The following is a 24,180-nucleotide window of genomic DNA, read 5'->3' on the forward strand; positions in this document are numbered from 1 at the left end:
AGAGGGGTTTGTGGTGGGGAGTATAAATGGGGAGAGAGGGGTTTGTGGTAGGGAGTGTCAATGGGGAGAGAGGGGTTTGTGGTGGGGAGTGTAAATGGGGAGAGAGGGGTTTGTGGTGGGGAGTATAAATGGGGAGAGAGGGGTTTGTGGTGGGGAATGTAAATGGGAAGAGAGGGGTTTGTGCTCGGGAGTGTAAATGGGGAGAGAGGGGTTTGTGGTGGGGAGTATAAATGGGGAGAGAGGGGTTTGTGGTGGGGAGTGTAAATGGGGAGAGAGGGGTTTGTGGTGGGGAGTGTAAATGGGGAGAGAGGGGTATGTGGTGGGGATGGTAAATGGGGAGAGAGGGGTTTGTGGTGGGGAGTATAAATGGGGAGAGAGGGGTTTGTGGTGGGGAGTGTAAATGGGGAGAGAGAGGTTTGTGGTGGGGAGTGTAAATGGGGAGAGAGGGGTTTGTGGTGGGGAGTGTAAATGGGGAGAGAGGGGTTTGTGGTGGGGAGTGTAAATGGGGAGAGAGGAGTTTGTGGTGGGGAGAGTAAATGGGGAGAGAGGGGTTTGTGGTGGGGATGGTAAATGGGGAGAGAGGGGTTTGTGGTGGGGAGTGTAAATGAGGAGAGAGGGGTTTGTGGTGGGGAGTGTAAATGGGGAGAGAGGGGTTTGTGGTGGGGAGTGTAAATGAGGAGAGAGGGGTTTGTGGTGGGGAGTGTAAATGGGGAGAGAGGGGTTTGTGGTGGGGAGTGTAAATGGGGAGAGAGGGGTTTGTGGTGGGGATGGTAAATGGGGAGAGAGGGGTTTGTGGTGGGGAGAGTAAATGGGGAGAGAGGGGTTTGTGGTGGGGAGTGTAAATGGGGAGAGAGGGGTTTGTGGTGGAGAGTGTAAATGGGGAGAGAGGGGTTTGTGGTGGGGATGGTAAACGGGGAGAGAGGAGTTTGTGGTGGGGAGTGTAAATGGAGAGAGAGGAGTTTGTGGTGGGGAGTGTAAATGGGGAGAGAGGGGTTTGTGGTGGGGAGTGTAAATGGGGAGAGAGGGGTTTGTGGTGGGGAGTGTAAATGGGGAGAGAGGGGTTTGTGTTGGGGATGGTAAATGGGGAGAGAGGGGTTTGTGGTGGGGAGAGTAAATGGGGAGAGAGGGGTTTGTGGTGGGGAGTGTAAATGGGGAGAGAGGGGTTTGTGGTGGGGAGTGTAAATGGGGAGAGAGAGGTTTGTGGTGGGGAGTGTAAATGGGGAGAGAGGGGTTTGTGGTGGGGAGTGTCAATGGGGAGAGAGGGGTTTGTGGTGGGGAGTGTAAATGGGGAGAGAGGGGTTTGTGTTGGGGATGGTAAATGGGGAGAGAGGGGTTTGTGGTGGGGATGGTAAATGGGGAGAGAGGAGTTTGTGGTGGGGAGTGTAAATGGGGAGAGAGGGGTTTGTGGTGGGGAGTGTCAATGGGGAGAGAGGGGTTTGTGGTGGGGAGTGTAAATGGGGAGAGAGGGGTTTGTGGTGGGGAGTGTAAATGGGGAGAGAGGGGTTTGTGGTGGGGAGTGTAAATGGGGAGAGAGGGGTATGTGGTGGGGATGGTAAATGGGGAGAGAGGGGTTTGTGGTGGGGAGTATAAATGGGGAGAGAGGGGTTTGTGGTGGGGAGTGTAAATGGGGAGAGAGGGGTTTGTGGTGGGGAGTGTAAATGGGGAGAGAGGGGTTTGTGGTGGGGAGTGTAAATGGGGAGAGAGGGGTTTGTGGTGGGGAGTGTAAATGGGGAGAGAGGGGTTTGTGGTGGGGAGAGTAAATGGGGAGAGAGGGGTTTCTGGTGGGGAGTGTAAATGGGGAGAGAGGGGTTTCTGGTGGGGAGTGTAAATGGAGAGAGAGGGGTTTGTGGTGGGGAGTGTAAATGGGGAGAGAGGGGTTTGTGGTGGGGAGTATAAATGGGGAGAGAGGGGTTTGTGGTGGGGATGGTAAATGGGGAGAGAGGGGTTTGTGGTGGGGAGTGTAAATGGGGAGAGAGGGGTTTGTGGTGGGGAGTGTAAATGGGGAGAGAGGGGTTTGTGGTGGGGAGTGTAAATGGGGAGAGAGGGGTTTGTGGTGGGGAGTGTAAATGGGGAGAGAGGGGTTTGTGGTGGGGAGTGTAAATGGGGAGAGAGGGGTTTGTGGTGGGGATGGTAAATGGGGAGAGAGGGGTTTGTGGTGGGGAGTGTAAATGGGGAGAGAGGGGTTTGTGGTGGGGAGTGTAAATGGGGAGAGAGGGGTTTGTGGCGGGGATGGTAAATGGGGAGAGAGGGGTTTGTGGTGGGGAGTGTAAATGGGGAGAGAGGGGTTTGTGATGGGGATGGTAAATGGGGAGAGAGGGGTATGTGATGGGGATGGTAAATGGGGAGAGAGGGGTATGTGATGGGGATGGTAAATGGGGAGAGAGGGGTTTGTGGTGAGGAGTGTAAATGGGGAGAGAGGGGTTTGTGGTGGGGAGTGTAAATGGGGAGAGAGGAGTTTGTGTTGGGGATGGTAAATGGAGAGAGAGGGGTTTGTGGCGGGGGGTGTAAATGGAGAGAGAGGGGTTTGTGGTGGGGAGTGTAAATGGGGAGAGAGGGGTTTGTGGTGGGGAGTGTAAATGGGGAGAGAGGGGTTTGTGGTGGGGAGTGTAAATGGGGAGAGAGGAGTTTGTGTTGGGGATGGTAAATGGGGAGAGAGGGGTTTGTGGTGGGGATGGTAAATGGAGAGAGAGGGGTTTGTGGCGGGGATGGTAAATGGGGAGAGAGGGGTTTGTGGCGGGAATGTAAATGGGGAGAGAGGGGTTTGTGGCGGGAATGGTAAATGGGGAGAGAGGAGTTTGTGGCGGGGATGGTAAATGGGGAGAGAGGGGTTTGTGGGGTCTGTTAATAAGGAGAAAGGGTTGCGAGTGCTACTAACCCCCAAGATGGGATGTGTTACTAAACATGGGGTGTGTGTGTGTGTGTCTCTGGCAGGGGCAGTGCTACTGGATCTGGAACAGAAAACATTACCTGGAATAGCCCAACTGGTGGTGGAAAACATGGTGATCACTGATCAGATCAAACCGGAAGACAGAGCCACTGTATTGAGAGCCCTTCTAGTCAAACACAGGTACTCCCAAAGCATCAGGAGGAGGGGAGGCAATTGGAGATCCCTACCCATAGAGTTAGGGATAGTGAGGGGAGTGAGTTACAAACTGGAATCTAACCAAGGAGTTCAGGGGGTTTATATAAAGAATAACAGGTACCGGGAGTGAGTTACAGAGTAGAATCTAATCAAGGAGTTTGGGCGGTTTTTATGTCAACTAACTGGTACCCTGGAGTGAGTCACAGACTGGAACCTATTCGGGGGTTCAGGTCATTTATTTATAGAATAACAGATACCCGGGAGTGAGTTACAGACTGGAGTCTAATCGAGGGGTTCGGGTTGGTTTATATATAGAATAATAGATACCCAGGAGTGAGTTACAGACTGGAATTTAATCGAGGGGTTCGGGGTGGTTTATATATAGAATAACAGATACCCAGGAGTGAGTTACAGACTGGAGTCTAATCGAGGGGTTCGGGTCATTTATTTATAGAATAACAGATACCCAGGAGTGAGTTACAGACTGGAGTCTAATCGAGGGGTTCGGGGTGGTTTATATATAGAATAGCAGATACCCGGGAGTGAGTTACAGACTGGAGTCTAATCGAGGGGTTCGGGGTGGTTTATATATAGAATAGCAGATACCCGGGAGTGAGTTACAGACTGGAGTCTAATCGAGGGGTTCGGGGTGGTTTATATATAGAATAGCAGAAACCTGGGAGTGAGTTATAGACTGGAATCTAATCGAGGGTCACTGGGGGGTTATATATAGAAAAAGAGATATCCAGAAGTGAGGTACAGGCTGGAATCTAATTCAGGAGTTCAGGGAGATTCATATAAAGAATAACAGATACCCAGGAGTGAGTTACAGACTGGAATCTATTCGGGGGGAACGGAGGTCATTTATATATTAGAATAGCAGATAGCTGGGAGTCATTTACAGGCTAGAATCTAACCAAGGGATTCAGAGGGGGGCTTATATAGATCATAGCAGATACCCGGGAGTGAGTTACAGACTGGAATCTAATCAAGAGGTTTCATGGGGTTTATATGTAGAATAAAGGATAGCTGGGAGTGAGTTACAGACTGGTATCTAATCGTGGGGTTCGGGGGCTTATATATAGAATAAGTGATACCCAGGAGTGAGTTACAGACTGGAATCTAATCGAGGGGTTCAGTGGGGTTTATATATAGAATAACAGATACCCGGGAATGAGTCACAGACTGGAATCTAATCGAGAGGTTCGGTGGGGTTTATATATCGAATAACAGATACCTGGGAGTGAGTTACAGCCTGGAATCTAATCAAGGGGTTCAGGGGGGTTTATATATAGAATAACAGATACCCGGGAGTGAGTTACAGACTGGAATCTAATCGAGGTTTTTCAGGATGGTTTATATATAGAATAACAGATACCCGAGAGTGAGTTACAGCCTGGAATCTAATCAAGGGGCTGGGTGGGTTTTATATATTGAATAACAGATACCCGGGAGTGAGTTACAGACTGGAATCTAGTCGAGGTGTTCAGTGGGGTTTATATATCGAGTAACAGATACCCGAGAGTAAGTTACAGACTGGAATCTATTCAAGGGGTTCGGGGAGTTTATATATAGAATAACAGATACCCGGGAGTGAGTTACAGACTGGAATCTAATCGAGGGGTTCAGGGGGGTTTATATATCGAATAACAGATACCTGGGAGTGAGTTACAGACTGGAATCTAATCAAGTGTTTCAGGAGTTTTATATAAATTTACTTAGCCTTCAAGACAGATTATCTGCTCATTATCACATTGCAGCTTGTGGGAATGTCGCTGTGCACAAACTGGCTGCCCCATTTCTTACATTATTGTGTAGGAATTGCTGGAGTATTGTGTTTAATTCTGGACGCCACACCCTAGGAAGGATGTCAAGGCTTTGGAGAAGGTGCAGAGGAGATTTACTGGAATGGTTCCAGGGATGAAGGACTTCAGTTACGTGGAGAGACTGGAGAAGCTGGGATTGTTCTTAGAGCAGAGAAGGTTAAAGGGAGCTTTAATAGAGTTGTTCAAAATCATGTTTTGAGACTGAAGAAGGAGAAATTTCCATTGGCAGGAGGGTCGGTAACCTGAGGGACATAAATTTAAGGCAATTGGCAAAGGAACCAGAGGTGAGATGATGAGAATTTGTTTTGACACAGCGAGTTGTTGTAATCTGGGATGCGCTGCCTGAAAGGGCGATGGAAACAGATTCAACAGTAACTTTCAAAAGGGAATTGGACAAATCCTCTCAGAGGAAACGTTTAGAGGTCCATAAACAAACATTAGCATTTATATAAAAGCAAAAAACTGCGGATGCTGGAAATCCAAAACAAAAATAAAAATACCTGGAAAAACTCAGCAGGTCTGGCAGCATCTGTGGAGAGGAGCACAGTTAACGTTTCGACTTCCTTAGTTCTGTTGAAGAGTCATACGGGACTCGAAACGTTAACTGTATTCCTCTCCGCAGATGCTGTCAGACCTGCTGAGTTTTTCCGGGTATTTTTATTTTTGTTTTGGACTTGCGTTTATATTGTGTCTTTCAAAATCTCAGGGCCATACAAAGCACTTCCAACTAATTAATTACAATTTGAAATGTAGTTTTAATGTAGGAAACATTGCAGCAGCCAATTTATACACAGCAAGCTCCCACAAGCAGCAATAATAATTAGAAAATCTGTTTTAGTAATGTTGATTGAGGGATAAATATTGGCCCAGGACACCAGAGAGAATTTGTTGCTCTTCTTTGCTCTAGTGTCATGTCATTTTTCACATCCACCTGAAAGGGCAGATGGAACCTCACTTTAATGTCTCACCTAAGAGGCGGCACCTCCAACGGAGCAGCACTCCCTCAGTACTGTATGAGGGTGGTCAGCTTGGATTCGGTGCTCAAGTTTCCGGAGTGGGACTTGAACACACAACCTTCTAACACAAAGGCGAGAACGTTACACTAAGCCACGGCTGAAACACATGAGAAAAGTCCTGTGGGGAGAGTGGGGACTAATCGGAAAGCTGTTTCAAACATCCAGCATGGACTGAATGGTAATGTTACTGAAGGGGTGTGATTCACATTACATTGTCTCTCAACCCTGGTACCATTCTGCTAAATCTCCCTTCAGACCTTCAGCCCTCTGCAAAACACACTTGGATCAGTTGGACTAAGTTACTGTCTTTTGTTGCAGCCATCCTAACGATGAAAAGGAAGGGATCTTTTTCCCTCGTAATGTCTCTGGCTCCACCAAAGCCTCCACCCTGAGTGCTCACCATCTCCACCATGAGCACAAAATGTCAAAGGACTCCTTCATCACGGTGCCCCTAATGGGGGAAGAACGTATCGAGGTGCAAGACCCCAAGAAGTCAGAGCCAGAACCTCAGGTGAGGCAAGATCTCGTGAGGGCGTGGCCAGTGCATATTGGGATGTAGTAGGTAGGAAGAGTCATCGGGGAGTGAGGGAATCAAGGCACCTGTATCTCAACCTCTCCTGAACTCCCTCCCCCAAAACGTGCAGTTGAGGCTGGGAATCAATTATTTTCCAAAATTGAGACGGATGGTTCCATAGCACTTAAGACCCTTATCCAACAAAAATCTAAGGATGAAGGATGTAGTTGCAGAAAAGAGAGTAATGTTGCTGAAGCTTCTTATCTTGCACTCAATGGGGAATAGACTTGCCAACCAATCCACACCCTTTACTCCTGTAGTATAAATTGTTGTGTGTATTTGAAATTTGGCATTCTTGTGTTTGTCCTGATGAGTGCAAGAAGAAAAGCTTCAGCAACTTGTCTCTCTTTTCATCAATATTCAAGTTCAATACTACCAAGCTACTGTTTGATAGATGGAGTTAATGGAGTTAAGAAACAGGTTAGCCATGAGCTAACTGAGTGGCGGGGCAGGCTAAATAAGCTATTCATGTTTTCCTCCCAGACCATCATGGGGAGGGATGACTACCAGGGTTCCAATCCACAGAGTTAAGTGTCTCAGGGAGGGAGGTACAGGCTGCAATTTAATCGAGGGATTTGTTTGGTTTACGGAACAAATGTCTTCCCATTTTAACCATGGCGTGGTGCAGGCTTCAGCCTGTGATCAGGCTGCTGAAGTGCTCTCCTGGGCACTGCGTGGTACACAGCGCTGCAATAAGAAAGATAAAGCCAGTAGGCAATGGAGGAAATAATACTGAGCAAAACAGGGCGACTCCTTCATTTCGCAATGTCTCTGTTGGTGACAGTGCAGCCCCATGTGGTACTGAGATAGAGTAGCCCAGGAACAAGGCAGTTTCACCCTGCGCTGGCCTCTGCCCCAGTGTATACAGCTCCTCAAGCACTGCCAGGTGACCCTAGCCGGACTTGATGCTGGGTAAGGAAGGAGGTTGTTGGGTTTGTTTAGAAACGCTCCCTAATGTAAAGTTCTGAGTTTGTTTAAAGATACCCTATGACGTAGAGCGTTGGGTTAATTTAGAGACACTCCCTGATGTAGAATATTGGGTTTGTTTAGAGACACTCCCTGATGTAGAGCATCAGATTCATTTAGAGACACTCCCTAATGTAGAGCAAAATACTGTGGATGCTGGAAATCTGAAACAAAACCAGAAAATGCTGGAAAAACCCAGCCGGTCTAACAGCATTTGTGGAGAGAGAAAAAACAGTTAACACTTCGAGTCCATATGACTCTTCTTCAGGCCTAAGAAGTAAAAATGTGATGAAATTGATACTGTTTAAGGGGGGGTGGAGCAGGTGAAGCTGGATAGAAGGCCAGTGATAGGTGGGGGCAAAGGAGACATTGCCAGAGATGTCATCAACAAATGGACAAAGGGGTGTTAATGGTCGAGGTACTGGCTAAAGGAGGTACTGATGGTGGTATTAAGGTCAGAAAGATACAGAATGTGGAAAAACTGAAGAAGCTCAGATTGTTCTACTTCGATTTGAGAAGATTTAATAGAGGGGTTCAAAATCATGAAGAATTTAGAGTAAGTAAGGAGAAACTGTTTTCACTGGCAGGAGGCTGGATAACCAGAAGACACAGAATTAACATAATTGGTAAAAGAACCAAAGGGAAATATATACTTTTTTACACAGCAAGTAGTTGTGATCTGGAATGCGCTGCCTGAAAGGGCGATGGAAGCAGATTCAATAGGAGCTTACAGAAGGGAATTAGATAAATACTTGAAATGCGAAATTTGCCAGGCAATGGGGAAAGAGCAGAGGGGCTGAGACTAAACAGATAGCTGTTTCAAAGAGCCAGCACAGACATGATGGATCAAATGGTCTCCTTCTGTGCTGTACGATTCTATGGTTCTGTATATAGAAGCAGTGCAGTGGGGGCACAGACTTGAAATCTTCCCTTTTGCTGTGAACATTCCTGAAAACCCTTTTCCTTTTTAGAAACATCCAAAACCTCCAATCAGCCGCAACAGTGAGAAGCACAAAAGGAAAGCAGAGCAGAGGCTCCTGGAGAAGATTCCGGAAAACGCAGAAGCAACGGTGGTTCTCATCGGTATGTTACACTCTGGCCGATGGAGAAATGATGAGTTGTTTCAATTGGATTTGCAATCTGAACAAGAAAAAACATTGCCCCTAGGTATCGTAATCCATATGTGGGTGAAGTATATAGGTGTCCCAACACTGCCAGTGTATCCAAGTGCAGATACAGCACAAGATTAGATACACTCAAACACTCCCAGGACAGCTACAGCATGGGGTTAGATACAGAGTAAAGCTCCTTCTTCACTGTCCCCATCAAACACTCCCAGGGCAGGTACAGCACGGGGTTAGATACAGAGTAAAGCTCCCTCTACACTGTCCCCATCAAACACTCCCAGGGCAGGTACAGCACGGGGTTAGATACAGAGTAAAGCTCCCTCTACAATGTCCCATCAAACACTCCCAGGACAGGTACAGCACAGGGTTAGATACAGAGTAAAGCTCCCTCTACACTGTCCCCATCAAACACTCCCAGGACAGGTACAGCACGGGGTTAGATACAGAGTAAAGCTCTCTCTACACCGTCCCCATCAAACACTCCCAGGACAGGTACAGCACGGGGTTAGATACAGAGTAAAGCTCCCTCTACACTGTCCCCATCAAACACTCCCAGGACAGGTACAGCACGGGGTTAGATACAGAGTAAAGCTCCCTCTACAATGTCCCATCAAACACTTCCTGGGCAGGTACAGCACGGAACTAGATAAAGATCTGGCTTCACCCCATCTGGAGCACTGTATTCAGTTCTAGATTCTGCATTTGAGGATGGATGCATTGACCTCGGCGGGGTGCACAGTGATTCACCAGAATTAAAGGACAGGTTTCACAGACGAGGCTTGTATTCTCTCGAGTTTAGAAAATTAAGGGGTGATTTCATTAAGGTGATGAAGTTAATTAGCTGAGTAAATAGAGGGAAATGATTTCCTTGGTGGGGGAGTCCAGAACAATGTGGTAATACAGGTATAGTGCCTCAAATCCAGCTATCCAAACACTGGTGATGTCTGACAGTTTCAACTTTTTTTGAAGCTGCCAACCATGAATTTTTATTATCATTAGATAAGTAAAATAACCCCACTGGCGTGATGGGCTAGGTGCTGCATTGGCAAGGTGGCACACCGATTTCATGCGCCGGTCATTTCCCATGCTACAAGTGGTCCAAGCGACTCCTGACCCAGACCCGATGCAGCCTAAACTGCCCAACCCAAAAACCACCAGACCCGTAATCCAACAAGGATCCACAATCCGGCAAGGACCTGGTCCCAAAGTTGCCGGTTTGGAGACACTGTACCTGTGTGACTAGATTAGAGACAGGCCGTTCAGGAGTGATGCTAAGAAGCACTTCTTCACACAAAGGGTAGTAGAAATCTGGTGTACTCTTCCCCCAGAAATCTGTTGAGGCTGCAGAGTGGTCAATTTTTAAAAAATTCTTTCATGGGATGTGGGCGTCACTGGCAAAGCCAGTATTTAATGCCCATTCCTAATTTCCCTTTCACGGAATGGCTTGCTAGGCCATTTCAGACTTTAAGAGTCAACCGCATTGTGGGTCTGGAGTCACATGTAGGCCAGACCAGGGAAGGATGGCAGATTTCCTTCCCTAAAGGACAATAGTGAACCAGATGGACTTTTGTGGCAATCTATGATATTTTCACAGTCACCATTACTGAGACTCACTTCCAATTCCAACTTACTTAATTGAATTTAAATTCCACCAGCGGCCATGTTGGGCTTTGAACTCATGTGCCCAGTGCAATAGCCCGGGCCTCTGAATTACTAGTCCAGTGACATGACCACAGCACCACCACCTCCCCCAGTTCATTGCAGAGATTGATTGATTTGCACTGGCTAGGAGTATACAATTGATGGAACCAAAGTGGATAGATGGAATTGCGATACAAATCAACCATGATCTAATTGACTGACAGAACAGGCTGGAGGGGAAGAATGGCTTCCCCTTGTTCTGACGTTGGTCTGGGCCAACAGATGCTGAGATTAAAAGAAACAACAATGGATTTGAAATAAATTCATGCTAAACCTTTATCAACATTGGATCTAGCCTCAGCTGGAGCATTGTGTAAAATTCTGGACCACAATTTAGGGAGGGGTGTCAAGGCCTTCAAGAGGTTGCGGAGGATTTTTACCCAAATGGTAACAGGGGAAGGGACTTCAGCTATGTGGACAGACTGGAGGATGACTTTACAGAAACCAGCCATTCGGCCCTACTGCTCTGTTCTGGTGTTGGTTCCTTTACATGTCACCCAGATGACCTCAATGAGTTTAAAGCAGGTCACCATCGCACTGGGAGCTGGCACAGAGTTGGTGATTGACCATTAAAAACCATTAAAATGATCGTTAAATGTGGTCATTTGTGGATTGAAGTTTAAAGTCCTCATATTCTGTGCCTTGTGAATCAGGAACAATAAGGTGTCTGGCGTATTTAAAAATAACCCAAGTGACATTGTTGTTATCATCCCGGACGAGGTTATACATGCTTCTTTATCAATCTTTGTAGCCATTTGAGCCATGGGCGAATCAGATGGCGAATCTCTGTAAAATAAATCGCTGATCCAAGAACCAATGGGCTAATAGGAAAACAAAAGCCAAAATAATAATGTTCTGCAGCTTGCAGAAGGACTACAGTTGGTGTTTTATTTCAGATTGGATTGCAGGCTCCACAATATCTAATAACAGCTCTTAGACATAGGTTAGGGAGCACTCGCTATGCCCAGTGCAAAGATCCATTGATAATTGCCTCCTCCTCCCCCATTCCGCACCCCCACCCCCCCCACCCCCATCATCTTCATGACTCAGTAGTGTGTGTCTGTGTTCTATTTGTATGTAGAAAGGTATTTTCATCGATATAGGACCAGCATGGGGAGCTGTAACAGAAACAGGTGAGCTATAAGCACAGGATGCCTATCCCAGGATTCCCCCTGACCCTTTATGTTTGTACTTTATAGCATTATGGCAAGCAGTACCTATTTCCTCTTACCACCAGTTGGTAAGCGGGGGGTATTTTGAATTACTTTTAAAGTATGTGGTGGTGTGGTTTCCCAGTCCGTTGGTTAACTCAGAAGGTTGGTTAAATTCACAATCAAAAAGCAACCTGGGGTGAGAAGTGTCTGCAACTTCGCACAGACGCACACATGCGCACACCCACACATGTGCACACACACACACACACACACACACGCACACAGTAAAGGGGTGGATAGTAAAAAGCAGTTTTACAGTTCAAGAACCACAGAAATGAATATTAGTTTGCATGATTCCAGAGTCCGACAAGTCAAAGTCCAGAGGGTGTTTCCTTTGTGGTGGGGTTCTGTTCCCATGAGTTTCTGGTTGGAGATAACAATATGTAAATCTTTGAAACGAACAATGCTGCAGCACAATGGGCTTTCACGTGACCACTAGGTAGGTGTTAATCAGAGACTTTTAAAATCAAGCAGGTTTTGTGGAGTTGAGGGGTGGTAACTGACTGCTTACTCAGTCAGTCTGCCGAAGTTCGGTCCAGTTGATGTTAAAATAACAGTCTGAGGATTTCTCAGTTTTCCAAGGCATACAGGGATTTCAAAATGGTCACTTGAGTCATGTGACCTTCTTTCTCCACAATGACTTCAAAAAGGATTTTTATCCAGTGTCTGGAATTGGCTTTGAGTTCAGGACTGATAATGTCCTAGTCATTAGTTGCTGAAAGAGTTACCATCCGTGTTAAGGATCTGGTATTGGGGAAGCCATTGTCTGGCCAGACCCACTGATTCTGCTAGCAAGGTGAGCTTATCAGATGCAAATGCCGTCCCTTTGGTTCCCCTTTGAAATGAACCTGGACAGTTCCAGGTGTGATATGAGACTGTTAGTAGCTCTGTAAGCATGATGAGTTCTGATGTAAGGAGTCTATACAGTAAACTGTGAGATTCCACAGGCTGAGTGAGGAATTGTTTTGTTCTCGTAACTTCTGGGGGGTAGCTAGCTCCCAGACAAATGTCCAACCATGTGGTCATGTGACTTGTAGCAGCTATCCTTATTTTGGTTCAGTAGAAAGTCAATTTTTTTTAAATGGCAAAGGAATAAAGTTCTGAATCTATTTTCATGTCATATGGAGCCCAACAATAGAAAAATATTAACTAATCAAACTAAACCCTAATCGTGTCAGTGTCAGTCATGGCTTAGTGTGAAGTGCTCTCACCTCTGAGTAAGAAGGCTGTAGATTCAAGCCCCAGTTTAAGCTGGGATCGTTTTCCTTAAAGCAGAGGAGGTGAAGGGAAGATTTAATTGAGCTATTCAAAATGATCGGGGGATTTGATAGAGCAGGTAGGGAGAAAGTTTTTCCATTGCTAAATGAGTCAGAATGGATTTAGAATAAATAGCACAAGAACTAGAGGGGAAAATGATAAATTTCTTCACAAAGAGGGTTGTTATGATTTAGAAGGCACTGTCTGATAGGAAACAGATTCCTTAGGAACTTTTAATAAGCAATTGGACATGTATTTGAAAAGAGTTAATTTACAGGTTTATATGGAAAATTGGGGGGGGGGGGGTTAGTGGAACAAACTATTGGAGAGTTCTTTCAAAGAGCTGGCAGAGGTATGATGGGCCGAATGGCCCCTTTCTGTGCTGTGTGATTCTAAGAGACAATTCATGTGTTTCTGGAAGGAGAAGGTTTTTTTTTTCATTTTTTTCACGGAATGTGGGTGTCACTGGCTGGGCCAGCATTGATTGCCCATCCCTAATTGCCCTTGAAAAGGTGGTGTCGAGCTGCAAAATCCAAGATTTTGACCCAGCGACAGTGATGGAACAGCAATACAGTTCAAAGTCAGGATGGTGAGTGGCTTGGAGGGGAACTTGCAGGTGGTGGTGTTCCCATGCATCTGCTGCCATTGTCCTTCTAGATGGTAGATGTCATGGGTTTGGAAGGTGCTGTTGAAGGGGCCTTGGTGAGTTGCTGCAGCACACCTTGTATATGGTACACACTGCTGCTACTGTGCATCAGTGATGGAGGGAATAAATGTTTAAGGTGGTGGATGGAGTGCCAATCAAGTGGGCTGCTTTGTCCTGGATAGAGTCATGCTTTCTGAGTGTTGTTGGAGCTGCACTCATCCAGGCAAGTGGGCAGTATTCCATCATACCCCTGACTTGTGCCTTGCAGATTCTTGACAGGCTTTGAGGAGTCAGGAGGTGAGTTACTCACCACCAAATTCCCAGCCTCTGGCTTGTTCTTGTAGCCACAGTATTTAGGTTGCTGGTCCAGTTCAGTTTTTGGTCAATGATAACCCCTGGAATGTTGATAATGGGGGATTCAGCGATGGTAATGCTATTGAATGTCAAGGCACAATGGCTGGATTCTCTCTTGTTGGAGATGGTCATTGTCTGGCACTTGTGAGGCTGGAATGTTACTTGCCACTTGTAAGCCCATGCCTGAATGTTATCCAGGCCTTGCTGCATATGGACACGGACTGCTTCAGCATCTAAGGAGTTACAAATGTTGCTGAACGTTGTGCAATTATCAGCAAACATTCTTACTCCTGACCTTATGATGGAAGGAATGTCATTGATGAAGCTGTTGAATGTGATTGGACCAAGGACACTATCCTGAGGAACTCCTGCAATGATGTCCCAGGACTGAGGTGACTGACCTCCAACAACCACAACCATCTTCCTTTGTTCTAGGTATGACTCCAACCAGAGAGTTTTCCCCCCTGATTCCCAGTGACTCCAGTTTTGTGAGGGCTCCTTGATGCCACACTCAATCAAATGCTGCCTTGATGTCAAGGGCAGTCACTCTCGCCTCACCTCTGGAGTTCAGCCCTTTTGTCCATGTTTAGACCAAGACTGTAATGAGGAGAGGAGCTGAGTAGCCCTGGCAGAACCCAAACTGGGCATCAGTGAATAGGCTATTGATGAGTAAGTGCAGCTTGATAGCACTGTCAATGACCCCTTCCAATACTTTGCTGATGATGTTGAGGGATGTGGTGGTTACAACAACAACTTGTATTTATATAGCACCTTTAATGTAATAAAATGTGCTGGGTGATTGACAGAAGCTTAATAAAACAAAATTGTACATCAAGCTACATAAGGAGAAACTTGGGCAGATTGACCAAAAACTTGGTCAAAGAGGTTTTAAGAAATATGTTATTGGAGGAGATGAAGGTAGAGAGCTGGAGAGGTTTAGGGAGGGAATTCCAGAGCTTGGGGTCGAGGCAACTGAAGGCACGGCCACCAGTAGAGACCAGAATTAGAGGAGAATAGAGATCTCGGAGGTTTATGGGGCTGGAGGAGCTTACAGAGATTGGGGTTGGGGGCCAAGGCCCTGGAGGGATTTGAAACAAGGATAAGAATTTTAAAATCAAGGTATTGATTAACTGGGAGCCAATGTAGGTCAGCAAGCAGAGGGGGGACAGGAGAACCGGACTTAGTGTGAAGTGGGACATGGGCAGCAGAGTTTCGAATGACCTCAAGTTTGCAGAAGGTAGGATGCAAGAGGCCGACCAGGAGTGTATTGAAGTAGTTGAGTCTAGAAGTAACGATGAGGGTTTCAACAGATAAGCCAAGTTGGGCGATATTACAAAAGTGGAAATAGGCAGTCTTAGTGATGGCGTGGCAATGTGGTCAGATACTCATTTCAGGGTCAAATATGAGACCAAAGTTGTGAACAGAGTGGTTGAGCCTCAGACATTTACCAGGGAGAGGGACGGAGTCAGTGGCTAGGGAATCAGAGTTTCTGATAGGGGATAAAAACAATGGCTTTAATTGCTTAGTGTTGTGCTACCTGTTAATGATTCTTTCAAATACCTTAAAGTTCTTATAATTGTTTCTTTTCTAATATTTTTAGGGACTCTTGCCTTTCTGGAACAGCCCACCATGGCGTTTGTACGTCTTAGTGAAGCGGTGTTCCTTGAATCGGTTCTGGAAGTGACAGTCCCTGTGCGGTTCATCTTTATTCTACTTGGGCCAGTGCAGTCCAACATGGACTACCATGAGATTGGGCGGAGCATCTCCACCCTGATGTCAGACAAGGTAGGACTCTGAACAAGGTCACGCGTTGATTTGATCAAAATTTTCAAAGCATTAAGGGGAACAGAGATCCAAGAGAAATTAGTTCCCCTGGTTGGGAAGTCTACGACTAGGAGGCAAAACCTAAAAGTTAGAGCCAGGCATTTAGGGAGTGAAATTAAGACATACTTCAACATGCAAAGGGTATTAGAAGTTTAGAAGTTTCTTCTGAAAATGACAAAAAAATAACTGAAATGACAAAATGGTGCTGGGTCAATTGTTAATTTTAACACGGAAACTGATAAGAGTTGTATTATCAAAAGGTATTGGGGATATGGAGCAAAAATGGAGTTCAGACACAGATCAGCCGAGGGTCAGGATTTTTTAGGATGAGTGGGGTTTCCTGTCTTGCCATCCGGGGAGTTGGCAGGGAACACATCCCCTCCGACACTGCCTGCCCCACAGTGATGATTTCACGCTACAATGAGCATTCACTGGCTGGAGGCTGGACTTCCACCGCTCACCCGAGAGGTAGTTTCGCCTCAGAGAGCTGCCAGCCAATCAGATTGGCCGGCAGCTCTCTCGTCCCTGAGGCGGCAGAAGCTGTGGTGGGCAGGGCTGCGACTGCAATCAGTCCCCCGGAGCCTAAGTCCCGGGACTCCAGGAAGAGATAGGTTTTGGGGGTCTCAAGGCAGGGAGGCCTGAGAGGTAATGGACAGGGGGAGATTGGGGTGTCGAGGGAAGGCCGGGGGGGTGGGTGTGGGAGGTCTTGCAGTTCCTGGGCCTTAAGTGGGTGTGGGGACACCCGAATTTAAAAGGGGGGCATCCCATGAAGGTGCCTTCCCCCTTCCCCCCTGAGGCCTGAACCCAATTATTTTCGGGCTTCCCCCTTACCTGGGAACTCCTCCCGCCAGCCAAAAAATTGAGGCTGGGCGGGAAATACCCCTTAAGTGGTCAATAATTTGCCACTTAAGGGTCTTGGTTGGGGCAAGAGTGGCAGCCTTTCCAAGGCCTTGCCTGCCCCAGCGTAAAATTGCAGAAAGGTCAGGGCAGGTGGGAACACAGCAGGAAGCCCATCCAAGGAATTTTACACTCACCCTCTGCCAACAAACCCTCCGGCAGGGGGAAGTGTAAGATTCAGGCCTTGGTCTCATTGAATAATGGAACAAGCTCAAGGGCCTAAACGGCCTCTTCCTGTTCCAAATGTTCCAATTTCCATAAACAGCAATAGCCTGCACTTATAAAGCACCTTTAAAGTAGAAAAACATCCCAAGGCTCTTCACAACAACAATCATCAAACGAAATTTGGTGCCCAGTCACATAAGGAAATTAGAGGAGAACTGAACAAAAACTTGGCCAAAGGGGTAAGTTTGAAGGAGGAAAGAGAGGGGAGGAGGTTTGGGAAGAGAATTCCAGACCTTCCGGCCAAGGCAGCTGAAAGCACAACTACCAATGGTGGAGCAATTAAAATTGGAGATACGCAGGTCAGAATTGGAGGAAGACAGAGATCTCGGAAGACTGTAGGACAGGGTAGGTTACAGAGAGAGAATCAGCAGAGTATTAGGAAAGAAACGGGGGAGGTATAAACAAGTGGCAGGATTGGTATAATTGCTAAATGCTTTCACAGGATTTCCATGAGGCAGCGTATGAGGCTGATGATCGACAGGACCTCTTAAATGCCATCAACGAGTTCCTGGACTGCAGCATTGTCATTCCACCTTTGGAGTTGGAAGGCAAAGATCTCCTGAGATCTGTTGCTGCATTTCAGAAGGAGATGCTGAGAAAGAGAAGACTGAGAGAGCATAGAAAGTCACTGAGGAGGGAGGAAACCAAATTCCAGATTAAAGGTAAGGAAAAACAGGACAGACCATGGATTCTTCATCATCTGACCCATTGATTAGCACATGGTTAGATACAGAGTAAAGCTCCTTCGACACTGTCCCCATCAAACACTCCCAGGACAGGTACAGCACGAAGTTAGATACAGAGTAAAGCTCCCTCTAAACTGTCCCCATCAAACACTCCCAGGGCAGGTACAGCACGGGGTTAGAATCAGAGTAAAACTCCCTCTGCACTGTCCCCATCAAACACTCCCAGGACAGGTACAGCACGAAGTTAGATACAGAGTAAAGCTCCCTCTAAACTGTCCCCATCAAACACTCCCAGGACACGTACCACATGGGCAGGGCAAGGAACAATGTTCTACATAGTCAGTATGAGGAACTAGACACCAAATTATAAAGCAAAACCTGAAAGGTAGTAATCTCTGGATTATTACCTGAACCATGTGCATGTTGTCATCAGGAAAATAAGATTAGAAAGATGAATGCATGGTGCAAAGACTGGTGTGGGAGAAGTGGGTACAGGTTCATGGAGCACTGGCACCAGTATTGGGGAATTTGGGAGCTGTACCGTTGGGATGGTCTACACCTGAAGCGGGCTAAGACAAGTGTTCTCGTGAACCACATAATGAAGGAAGTAAAGAGATTTTTAAACTAAATAGAGGGGTAAGGGATCAAATTTGTAAAGATGTGGTATATCAAAGAGTAGAGACAAGGCAGGAGAGAAATGTGTTAATATGGGAAATGATAAACAGATGTGACAGGAAGGGACAGAGAGTATAAATCTAAGAGTAAGCCAGGAGATAAGTCTAGAAGTTACAAAAATATTAGAAGGCCAAAACTTAAAGCTCTTTATCTGAATGCATGTGGCATTCAAAAGAAAACCGATGAACTGATAGTGCGAACCAAGATAGAAAACAGAAACAGAAAATAGAAGCAGGAGTAGGTCATTCGGCCCTTCTAGCCATTCAATATGATCATGGCTGATCTTCTATCTCAATGCCTTACTCCAGCGCTCTCCCCAGACCCCTTGATGCCTTTGAAGTCTAGAAACCTATTTCCTTCTTAAATATATTCGGTGGACTTGACCTCCATAGCCCTCTGTGGTAGAGAACTCTACAGGTTCACCACCCTCTGAGTGAAAAAGTATCTCCTCATCTCAGTCCTAAATGGTCTACCCCATATCTTGAAATTGTGACCCCTTGTTCTAGACTCCCAGCCAGAGGAAACATCATCCCTGCATCCAGTCTGTCTAGCCTTGTCAGAATTTTATACATTTCAATGAGATCCCCTCTCATTCTTCTAAACTCCAGTGAATACAGGCCTAGTTGGCCCAATCTCTCCTCATAGGACAATCCTACCATTCCAGGAATCAGTCTGGTGAACCTTTGCTGCATTCCCTCTATGGCAAGTATATCCTCTCTTAGGTAAGGAGACCAAAACTGCACACAATACTTCAGGTGCAATCTCACCAAGGCTCTGTACAGCTGCAGTAAGACATCCTTGCTCCTGTACTAAAGTCCTCTCGCAATGAAGGCCAAATACCATTTTCATTCTTACCGGCTTCCTGCACCTGCATGCTTGTTTTCAATGATTGGTGTACAAGCACACCCATGTCCCTTTGTACATCAGCGTTTCCCAATCTATCACCACCTCTGCCATTCTGTTTTTCCTACCAAAGTGGATGACTTCTCATTTATCCACATTATACTGCATCTACCATGTATTTGCCCACTCACTAAACTTATCTAAATCGCCTTGAAGCCTCTTAACATCCTCCTCACCACTCAGATTCCCACCTAATTTTGTGTCATCAGCAAACTTGGAAATGTTATATTTGGTTCCCTCATCCAAATCATTGATATATATTGTGATCAACTGGAGCCCAAGCACTGATCCCTGAGGTACCCCCCTTGTTGACGTCTGCCATTCCGAAAAAGACCCATTTATTCCTACTCTATTTCCTGTCTGCTAACCAATTCTCAATCCATACCAATTTATTACTCTCAATCCCATGTGCTTTAATTTTGCACACTAACCTCTTATGTGGGACTTTATCAAAAGCTTTCTGAAAATCCAAATATACCGCTTTGAATGGTTGTCCCTTATCGATCCTGCTAGTTACATCCTTAAAAAACTCCAGTAGGTTTGTCAAATATGATTTCCCCTTCATAAATCCATGTTGACTTTATCTAACCCCGTTGATATTTTGTAAGTGTCCTGTTATCACATCCTTCACAATATATTCGAGCATTTTCCCTACTACTGATGTTGGGCTCACTGGTCTGTAATTCACTGTTTTCTCCCTCCCTCCTTTTTTAAATAGCGGGGTTACATTTGCCACCCTCCAATCTGCTGGGACTGTCCCAGAGTCTACAGAATTTTGGAAGATGACAACCAACACATCCACTATTTCCATGGCCACCTCCTTTAGTGCCCTGGGATGTAGATTATCAGGCCCTGGGAATTTATTGGTTTTCAGTCCCATTAATTTCTCCAGCACTGTTTTTTTAGTAATACTAATTTCCTTCAACTCCTCCTTTTCACTAGACCCTCTATTCCCCAGTATTTCTGGGAAGTTATTTGTGTATTCCTCTGTGAAGACAGAGCTAAAGTAATGGTTTAATTGCTCTACCATTTCCTTGTTCTCTATTATAAATTCTCCTGTTTCAGACTGTAAGGGACCTTTGTCTTCACCAGTCTTTTTCTTCTTACATACCTATAGAAGCTTTTATAGTCTGCTTTTATGTTCCTTGCAAGTTTACTCTCATACTCTATTTTTCCCCTCTTAATCAATCTCTTTGGTCCTCCTTTGCTGAATTCTAAACTTCTCCCAATCCTCAGGCTTGTTACTTTTTCTAGCAACATTATATAACTCCTCTTTGGATCTAATACTATCCTTAATTTCTTTTGATAGCCATGGTTGGGTTGTTTTTCCTGTTGTGCTTTTGCGCCAGAAAAGAATATATAACTGTTGCAATGTATACATTAGTTCCTTAAATATTAGGCATTCCCATTAATCATATTAGCATAAATAAGTATGATCTGATAGCCATTACTCAGGCATGACTGCAGGATGACAGACTGGGACCTGAATATTGAAGGGTATGTGACATTTATGAAGGACAGGAAGCCAGGAAAATGTGGACCGATGGCTCTGTTAATTAAAGATTATGTTAGCGCAATAGGGAGGGATGACCTAAGTTCAGAAATCAGGATATAGAAATGGTTTGGGTTGAGATGAGGAATGATAAAGGCAAGAAGCCAGTTGTGGGAATGATGTACAGGCCGCCTAACAATAACCATATGGTAGGACAGGGTGTCAAAGAAGAAATTATTAGAGCTTGTCAGAAAAGTACAGTGATCATCGTAGGCAATGTTAATATACATACAGACTGGAAAAATCAGAAAGGCACAAATAGCCTAGACGAGGAATTCATAGAATGTTTCTGGGATAGTTTCTTAGAAAACATGTTCTGGAGCCAACCAGAGAGAAGGCAATACTGGACCTGGTATTGTGCAACAAGATAGGATTAATTAATGACCTCATGGAGAGGGCACCCCTAAGCAGCAGTGATCATAATGTGATTGAATATTACATTCAGTTTGAGGGAGAGAAGAATGGGTCTAAGAATAGAATTTTAAACTTGAATAAGGGCAGTTATGAGGGCATGAAAGCAGAGCTGGCTGCAATGAACTGGCAATTTAGGTTGAGGGATCGATCAATAGAGATGCAGTAGCAGACATTTAAGGGGATAGTTCAGAATATGCATTATACTGCATCTACCATGTATTTGCCCACTCACTAAACTTATCTAAATCGCCTTGAAGCCTCTTAACATCCTCCTCACCACTCAGATTCCCACCTAATTTTGTGTCATCAGCAAACTTGGAAATGTTATATTTGGTTCCCTCATCCAAATCATTGATATATATTGTGATCAACTGGAGCCCAAACACTGATCCCTGAGGTACCCTACGAGTCGGCGCCTGCAAGAAATAAAAATTTCAAGGGGAGGACCCACCATCCATGGTTAACTAAAAAAAATTAAAGCTAGTTTCAAACTTGAAGAAGAAGCATATGATTGCACAAAGAAGAGTGGCAGGTCAGAAGATTGGACAGAATATAAAAAACAGCAAGAATGACTAAAGGATTAATAAGGAGGGAAAAAATTAGAGTACGAGAGAAAGCTAACCAGAACTATAAAAACAGATAGTAAGAGTTTTTATAGATATTTTAAAAAGAAAAGAATTAACAAAGTGAGTCCTGGTCCTATAGATAGTGAGTCTGGGGAATTAATAATGGAAAATAAGGAGATGGCAGGTGAATTGAGCAGGTATTTTGCATTGGTCTCCACTGTAGAGGATACAAGTAACATCCCAGAAATAGATGTAAATCAGGAATTGGAAGGGAGGAAGGAACTTGGGAAAATTACAATCACCAGGGAAGTGGTACTTAGCAAATTGTTGGAACTGTGGGTTGACAAGTCCCTGGGTCCTGATGGACTTCATCCTAGGGTCTTAAAAGAAGTGGTTAGTGAGGTAATTGATGCATTGGTTTTAGTTTTCCAAAATTCACTAGATTCAGGGAAGGTGCCATTAGATTGGAAAATAGTGAATGTAACTCCTTTATTCAAAAAGGGAGGGAGACAGAAAGCAGGAAAATATAGGCCAGATAGGTTAACATCTGTCACAGGGAAAATGTTAGAAGCTATTATTAAAGATGTTATAACAGGGCACTTCGATAAAGCCGAGGCAATCAGGTAGAATAGCATGTATTTTTGAAAGGGAAACACGTTTAACCAACTTATTGGAGTTCTTTGAGGAAGCAAAATGTGCTGTGGATAAAGGGGTGGATGTGCTGCATGTAGATTTCTAGAAGGCATTTGATATAGTGCCACATCAGAGGTTATTGTGTAAAATAAAAACTCATGGTGTAGGGGTACCATATTGACATGGATAGAAAATTGGCTAAGAGGAAACAGAGAGCATAAATGGGTAATTTTCTAGTTGGCAAGATATGACGAGTGGTGTGCCACAGGGATCAGTGCTGAGGTCTCAAACTTTTACAATTTATATAAATGATTTGGATGAAGGGACCAAAGGTATGGTTGTTAAATTTACTGATGATACAAAGATAAGTTGGAAAGAAAGCTGTGAAGAGTCCATTAAAGAGCGCGGAGGGAGGAAGACGAGAATCCATTAAAGAGTGCAGAGAGGGAGAGACAAAAATCCATTAAAGAGCGCAGAGAGAGAGAGATGAGAATCCATTAAAGAGCGCATAGAGAGAGAGCTGAGAGTCCATTAAAGAGCGTGGAGAGAGAGAGATGAGAATCCATTAAAGAGCACACAGAGAGAGAGATGAGAGTCCATTAAAGAGCGTGGAGAGAGAGAGAGAGACAAGAGCTCAATAAAGAGCACAGAAAGAGAGAGAGACGAGAGTCCATTAAAAAGCGCGGAGAGAGAGCGGTGAGATTTCATAAAGCGGCGCAAGAGGGAAAAGAGCTCGAAGAGCAGCTGATTGGTGAGTAGGATTGGTGAGTATTTCTAGTCTTAAAGTTAAAGTCAGGTCTTTAGTTTGTGTTTAGGTCTGTAGTCTTTTTGCCTCTTTTTCTTAAAAATAGCTTGTTAAGTGTAAGATTGATATAGTAATTTTTTTACACAAGTAAAATGTAAAGAGCGGTGATTCTTAAGTGTAAAGAGCAGGGATACTAGAGTAATTACTTAATAAATTGAAGAACATACAATATTGATAGCAGGATGGGTGATGTGTTGCTGCTGCAGCATGTGGGAGTGCTGGACACCAAGGTGATTGAGAGCAAACACACCTGTAGTAAGTGTTTGCAACTCGAGGAACTTTGAATCCGAATTGAGGAGCTGGAATCTCCGAGCAGCAGACATTGCGCCACATCAGGAAAGGGAGAAAGTTATCTGGATGCTTTGCTCCAGGAGGCGGTCACACCCCTCAGATTAAGTAATTCCAGTTTGGTCTGTGATCAGGGATAGGAGGGTGTGACTTCAGGTGAAATGGGCATGGGGACCCAGAGGGTCACGTTCGAGGAGCCTTGGCTCCTGCAATTGTCCAACAGGTACGAGGTTCTCACAAGCTGTGTGGATGAGAGTGGGGACTGCAGGGAGGATGAGCAAACTGACCACGGCACCATGGTACAGGGAGCCATTCAAGTGGGGGGAGGAAAAAGGAATGTAGTAGTCGTAGGGGACAGTATAATTACAGGGGTTGATACTGTTCTCTGCAGCTGTGAGTGAGTCCCGAAGGCTGTGTTGCCTGCCTGAGTTAAGGATATCTCCTCAGTGCTAGAGAGGAATTTGGAGTGGGAGAGGAGGGATCCAATGTCATCGTCCACATTGGTATTGTTATGACCCAGCGGTTGGTAAAGCTGAGTTATTTAAAAATCCCGGAGGAAAACTTTAAACTACTGTCATAACCTATATTTTCAAGTGGTATGTTTGTGATGCAACTCTAAATTCAGGAATAAGACCACTAGTTCTCGAGAGGTTTTTCTATCAAACTACATGAGACATTTATTAATTTACACAAGTTTTATATATATATATACACACAAATTGCTACAAATTACTACTATCATAACTTTTAACAAATTCCCAAACTAATCTCCACTAAGGCAACAGCAACCCATAGACTTTAAGTAGACACCAGGCAAAGCATTTTCACCTTACAAATTTAAAATAAGGTTCCTTTCACTTTGGTTCCCTTGTAGACACAATGGTAGGTTTACAGGCTTTGATCTTCAATTGCCTCTGCCTGGCACACACAAAACTGCTACTGGTTATAC

General features: G+C 45.1%; 1 protein-coding gene across 1 annotated transcript in view; it reads left to right on the plus strand.

The window, feature by feature from the left end:
* Positions 1-24,180, plus strand: part of LOC121285072 (anion exchange protein 3-like) — a 178,421-nt gene that overhangs the window by 89,307 nt on the left and 64,934 nt on the right. The window contains exons 9-13 of the mRNA XM_041201194.1: positions 2,932-3,067; positions 6,243-6,435; positions 8,436-8,547; positions 15,364-15,548; positions 17,152-17,371. Coding sequence (XP_041057128.1) covers positions 2,932-3,067; positions 6,243-6,435; positions 8,436-8,547; positions 15,364-15,548; positions 17,152-17,371 — 846 coding nt within the window. The remainder of the gene's footprint in view (positions 1-2,931; positions 3,068-6,242; positions 6,436-8,435; positions 8,548-15,363; positions 15,549-17,151; positions 17,372-24,180) is intronic.

The sequence above is a fragment of the Carcharodon carcharias genome, chromosome 12 (assembly GCF_017639515.1).
Source record: "Carcharodon carcharias isolate sCarCar2 chromosome 12, sCarCar2.pri, whole genome shotgun sequence".
Lineage (NCBI taxonomy): Eukaryota > Metazoa > Chordata > Chondrichthyes > Lamniformes > Lamnidae > Carcharodon > Carcharodon carcharias.